We start from the raw sequence: 6,156 nt of genomic DNA on the forward strand, positions 1-6,156 counted from the left end.
TTACGCAGGCTACAAAAACTTCAAGTGAAGAGAATATCCTCTTGATGCAAATAAAGGTAATATCTCTCTCAGCTTCTTCCAAACCTTTCTTACTCTTGCAATTGAGCTAACTTCTGCACCACCACCTGCACTAATCACTTCACTTATGTAACAGAACTCATTGACACAATCCAGGGATATATCCTAAATACAGTAAGTCCTTGCTTAATGTCGTGGTTCCATTTCTGAAAACCGCGACGTTAACGGAAACGTTAACTGAATAAATTTTCCCCATAAGAAATAGATAAAATATGGGAGTTACGTTCCCCAGCCTCCCTTTGTCCTATAAGATACATTACATGGACATAAATTCAATGGAATTTTTATTGAAAATAGTACACTGTATATTATACAGTACATCCAAAAAGATAAATAAACTCAATCATTTTGTGTATTACTCACTGATGGGCGGAGGTGGAGCGAGTGTGTGGTGGGTAGTGGAGAGGAGGAGGGTGGTGAGTCACTGAGACCCGGAGGGTGGCTCCTCCTCCCTTTCTGACTGGGTGAGAGAGGGTGATGCGCCGTACAAAGTAGTCCGTGACGACGTTATACTGAATCAGCGGGACGTTGTTCGAATCATGGGTAACTAAAGATTAACAACATTATAATGAAATGACGTTGTCGGGGGCAACGTTAAATGAGGACTTACTGTACAGACAATTCTCACCATACACACACCCGCTACATGCAATTATTTATGTATGAACTTTATAGATTAGTGAAAACTTTTCACTATGCACAATGTACTTTTGCTGATGCGTATTTTCTCTTGTCTTCCAAATTTTAAAAGTCGCACCCAAGTTACTTTGGATGGCATCACTGCATTGTAGCCTGTGCCACTCCATCAAATAGGATTCACTGCACAGTACAATTTTTTGGCCAACCTTGGTAAGGTAGTATAATAGCAGTAATTGGACATGTCATCTCAGTTGAACAGCTTAGTTACCAATAAAAAAAAATTCAGCTAGGCAGTATTTAACTCTTTCAGTCAGCATAGGCCATGATTTTTCTTTGTGTTCAATCTAATTTCTTAACACTAAGGTTTACAAGCAATTTTTTTTTTTTTTTTGAACAAAGGAAATTACTTGCCTCCAAATATATGTATACTGTACATGCATTATCGTACACATACAGTCTAACACAAACACACTTTTAAACAAACATACAGTACATACACATATATATTGTATATACAGTATACACCCATATACAGTATAACAAACACACCTTAGGGTTCTGAAATGAACTGAAACTGAGTAAGGATTGCTCGTGTCATCCGATTTGTAATGAACGGCAACATGGGTCATAGATCACATGTGTGTTACCACAGCAAACAAGGAGTCTCAATTTTTAGCTAAATGGCATGGATTTTAATGTACAGTCCAGTACAGTACTTGAATCTACTATTCCTTGCTTAGTTACAAAAGGGTAATTCAAGATCTATCCCTCGTATAATGTACTATTACTGTGTTATGAATAAGATTTTGAAAAATAGTCTTATGGATGTGTTTTTGTTTGTTTTTTAGGGTGATTTGAATTACCGGAAGCTTACTGGAGACTTTGATTGGCCAACAACTACCAGCTTTGAATGTGCTCTCCGTAGCTTCTCCCCGGCCCCAGTGCTAGCTTTACGTACAGCTAAAGGTGGACCAGTTGTTGGGTTGGCTCCTGGCGTTAGCGAAAGAATTGCAGATGTAACACGTAGCTGGAACACCAGTGGAGACTATGGCATGATCCAGCTCTGTACTTTCTCATGATTTGTTGATCTTTTGTTGTTATTGTTGTTATGAGCAATTTTCTCATGCAGTTTGTTTAATTTAGATCTGATCGTTTATATCATGCTTTGTGTAATAATGTGTATTCAGATCCATAGTAGTGAGGTAGTAAATTTGTGAGCCATTTGGTGCTTTCCTTGTACTGTGCTACAAAACCCCAGCTGGAAGACATAATATATTTTGCCCTTAAATTTTGCTACAAAACTTTAATTTATATTTATTATACATGTGCAATACAGTACTGTATTTGGTACGGTATACTTTGCCAGTATCAATAATGATTTATTTGTAGAATTAAAAGTAGCATGTTTCTTTTCATATTCTTTTAAGATGCTGGTTATTTGTAAGATGCTATTCACGGTTTCTTAGGCTACCTACAAATGAATACAGGTCGAGGATCATTTATCCGAAATTCTGAAAACCATAAAAATCCCAAAACCGAAAGCTTTTTAATGGACCCTACTATGTGTGAGTATGAAGGCATATAATTCTGGGTATCTTGGATGAAAGCAGAAAGATGGTATAATTACTACTACTGCTTTGCTGTTGCTTGGAAGTGAGTGACAGATTGTGAAAAGCTGCATATGTAAATATACAGTAGAGTATAGTTTCAACATATAAAGTCCTGTTGTGAGGAAAACATGAACGTGAGAAAACCATACATATTCACTGTTATGCTTGCACGTGATTATGCAATGGGCCCGAGCCAAACTCCCTGTATATTATACCCACAACTATAACAAGGACTGCAATGAGACATATTACATTTGCAATAACCTGAATTAGCATAGCAGGTCAAGTCTGCGGAACAGTTACTTAAGCCAGTCAGCTGCTACTTTCTCCATGTGTATTAACCTGTAACCCTGAAACTTGTGTTCACATTTATCACATAAGTTTTTTTTAGCTATAATATTAAAAACATATCCAAGCAAAATCATGTTTATTTTAAAAATGTCCTAAAGTTATAAACACAACTAAACCGGCAGTAAGAGGTGGTTTTGATGAGTGAGAGAATATCATTACTGATTCTACATTTTGTCTACAGTGCTACGACAATAGCTTGAACCAAACATTACCAAAAGCTTAAGTGTTGAAAGATGCCTTAGCAAAATCATGTTTAATGTAAAAATTTCTTAAATTCAAAAGGTAGGAAGCAGTGACATTAGTAAAAAAAAGTTGCATCTGTCAGATTTGAGGTGTGGATCTGGGTTTTTATAGGTTAGCATAAGCTTAAGTCATTATAATGTAAATAATAGAGGCCTAAGCATAAAAAACTCCAAATGAATAAATAACCAAAATGTAATTACCCAAAACTTTTTGGATAAAGGATCCTCAGCCTGTATTGGTTTGGTTGTGTTTTGGCTAAAAAATTTGTTAGATTGCTATGACAAAGGAATTTTATGTAGATATTATACAGGGAGTATAAGGCTCAAGAAGTACAGTACAGTGTACAGTATTATTTGTTCTAATGTCTTTGGTAAAATTTGCAGTTTCTACCATATAATATGAAACTTATATACAGTAGGAGGGAAAAGGAATAAAAGTAAAAATAATTTGATTCTGTGAGAAGTTGGTGAAATATATACAGTGTGATATTTAATTTGACATAGAATAAGTAAAGGTATTAAAACAAAAAGTTTGTGTCTTGAAAACAGGATCTTATCATAATAAGGTTATTTGGGGTAGGTACAATACATATCGTTGTGAGTGGTGGTGTGGGAAATTGTGTTCTGAGTGGTGGTGGTGTGGGAGGTTGTGTTGTGAGTGGTGGTGGTGTTGGAGGTTGTGTTGTGAGTGGTGGTGGTGTTGGAGGTTCTGTTATGAGCGGTGGTGGTGGTGTTGGAGGTTCTGTTATGAGCGGTGGTGGTGGTGTTGGAGGTTAATAACAATAATAATTAACGGTTTATTGAAAGAGCATGGCAGCCGGAAGGCTGAAAATATACAGTTACATAATTGGGGAATGGGTATCTTAATTTACAAATAATATACAAGTAACATAAGTGATACAAATATGATATATAATAACTAGGTGGGGGAGAAGCTCAAACTACAGGGCATTTCAACATAATGACAGTGCAAAAAGTAAGACTAACGGGGAGTGAATACTCTGGTTGATTACAAGTTGTTGATAATTTTTACAATGGTTGGGACTGGGCTGTTCTTATAGCGATCAGTTCATGCTCGTATGGGCTGGATGCGGTTGTGGTGTCGAACAGCAATTCTCGGACGAGGGATCTCGGGTGGTAGAAGGTTGTGCTGTGAGTGGTAGTGGTGGTGTTGGAAGTTGTGTTGTAAGTGGTGGTGTTGGAGGTTGTGTTGTGAGTGGTGGTGGTGTTGGAGGTTGTGTTGTGAGTGGTGGTGGTGTTGAAGGTTGTGTTGTGGTGGTGGTGGTGGTGTGTTGTGTTGTGGGTGGTGGTGTTGTGAGTGGTGGTGTGTGTGTTGGAGTTGTGTTGTGAGTGGTGGTGGTGTTGGAGGTTGTGTTGTTGTGAGTGGTGGTGGTGTTGGAGGTTGTGTTGTGAGTGGTGGTGGTGTGTGAGTTGTGTTGTGGTGGTGGTGTTGGTGGTTGTGTGAGTGGTGGTGGTGTTGGAGGTTGTGTTGTGAGTGGTGGTGGTGTTGGAAGTTGTGTTGTTGTGGTGGTGGTGTTGGAGGTTGTGTTGTGGTGGTGGTGGTGTTGGAGGTTGTGTTGTAGTGGTGTGGTGGTGTTGGTGGTTGTGTTGTGGTGGTGGTGGTGTTGGAGGTTGTGTTGTGTGTGGTGGTGGTGTTGGAGGTTGTGTTGTGAGTGGTGGTGGTGTTGGAGGTTGTGTTGTGTGGTGGTGGTGTGGTGTTGTTGTGTGTGGTGGTTGGGTGTTGTGTTGTGTGGTGGTGGTGTTGGAGTTGTGTTGTGAGTGGTGGTGGTGTTGGAGGTTGTGTGTTGGTGGTGGTGGTGGTGTTGGAGGTTGTGTTGTAGTGGTGGGTGGTGGTGTGGAGGTTGTGTGTGGTGGTGGTGGTGTTGGTGGTTTGTGTTGTGAGTGGTGGTGGTGTGGGAAGTTGTGTTGTGAGCGGTGGTGGTGTTGGAGGTTGTGTTGTGAGTGGTGGTGGTGGTGTTGGAGGTTGTGTTGTGAGTGGTGGTTGTGTTGTGAGCGGTGGTGGTGTGGAAGTTGTGTTGTGAGTGGTGGTGGTGTTGGAGGTTGTGTTGTGGTGGTGGTGGTGTTGGAGGTTGTGTTGTGAGTGGTGGTGGTGGTGTTGGAGGTTGTGGTGTGAGTGGTGGTGGTGTTGGTGGTTGTGTGTGGTGGTGGTGGTGTTGGAAGTTGTGTTGTGAGCGGTGGTGGTGTTGGAGGTTGTGTTGTAGTGGTGGTGGTGTTGGAGGTTGTGTTGTGAGTGGTGGTGGTGTGTGGTTGTGTTGTGGTGGGTGGTGGTAGTGTTGGAGGTTGTGTTGTGAGTGGTGGTGGTGTGCGAAGTTGTGTTGTGAGTGGTGGTGGTGTGCGAAGTTGTGTTGTGAGTGATGATGGTGGTGTTGGAGGTATAGTGTATAGATATCAGTGTTGCAGTGCCAATTTTTAAGGTACCGGAGCTGTGAAAATAATTTCCGTTTCTTAAACTATATATATATATATATATATATATATATATATATATATATATATATATATATATATATATATATATATATATATATATATATATATATATATATATATATATATATATTTGATCTAGTAGTAGTCTAATGTGCTTATCCTTTCGATATTGGTCACATATCTATAGATCTTATGCAAGGAAGTACTGTTTTTAAGTTTTTAGAAGTGAACCTGTTATCAAAGTTTTTCTACAATATTGATAAGTCATAAAATGTAAGCTGATCTGAAGGAGAGATTAATTATATGAGGTTACATTCGGTTTTGTATATTATTAATGCAAAATAAAGGTGATTGCTTGATTGATATAGATTTATAGTAACATATAGAGCTTACTATAACTTCATGTGTGAAGTGCGGTGTGGTGGAGTGGATGAAGAGGAATACACTAAGGTGGTATGGACATGTGCTGAGGATGCGTGAAGACAGGCTGACAAAAAAAGTTTATGATAGGAAGAGAGAGAGAGGAATGTTGGGAGAGGTAGACCAATTGCCACCCGGGAGAAAAGTGTTCGAGATTTTGTTGATGAGAGAGCGGGAAGGGAAGGAAGACTGTTTGAGAGAGCAAGTGAGGTGTGCAAGGATAAAATGGCCTGGAGACATTTCTGCCATGGCTACACCCTGTTGGGGAGCTCCCGGGAGGGAACAAGGCATCGGCCATGTTGATTGATTGATCAAAACAGAGGTGCCGGAGCGGTGCTTCGGTGAGCTCCGGCAGCACTGCACCC

The 6,156-nt window shown here is 39.9% G+C and overlaps 1 protein-coding gene across 2 annotated transcripts in view; it reads left to right on the top strand.

Annotated features, from left to right (window-relative positions):
- LOC121869111 (damage-control phosphatase ARMT1-like) overlaps positions 1-2,748 on the top strand; it is a 62,162-nt gene extending 59,414 nt beyond the window's left edge. For both annotated transcript variants that reach the window (XM_042370306.1, XM_042370309.1), the window contains one exon: positions 1,566-2,748. In XM_042370306.1, coding sequence (XP_042226240.1) covers positions 1,566-1,796 — 231 coding nt within the window. In that variant the 3' untranslated portion in view covers positions 1,797-2,748. The remainder of the gene's footprint in view (positions 1-1,565) is intronic.
- Positions 2,749-6,156: the final 3,408 nt, after the last annotated feature.

The sequence above is a fragment of the Homarus americanus genome, unplaced genomic scaffold (genome assembly GCF_018991925.1).
Source record: "Homarus americanus isolate GMGI-L3 unplaced genomic scaffold, GMGI_Hamer_2.0 scaffold32583, whole genome shotgun sequence".
Classification (NCBI taxonomy): domain Eukaryota; kingdom Metazoa; phylum Arthropoda; class Malacostraca; order Decapoda; family Nephropidae; genus Homarus; species Homarus americanus.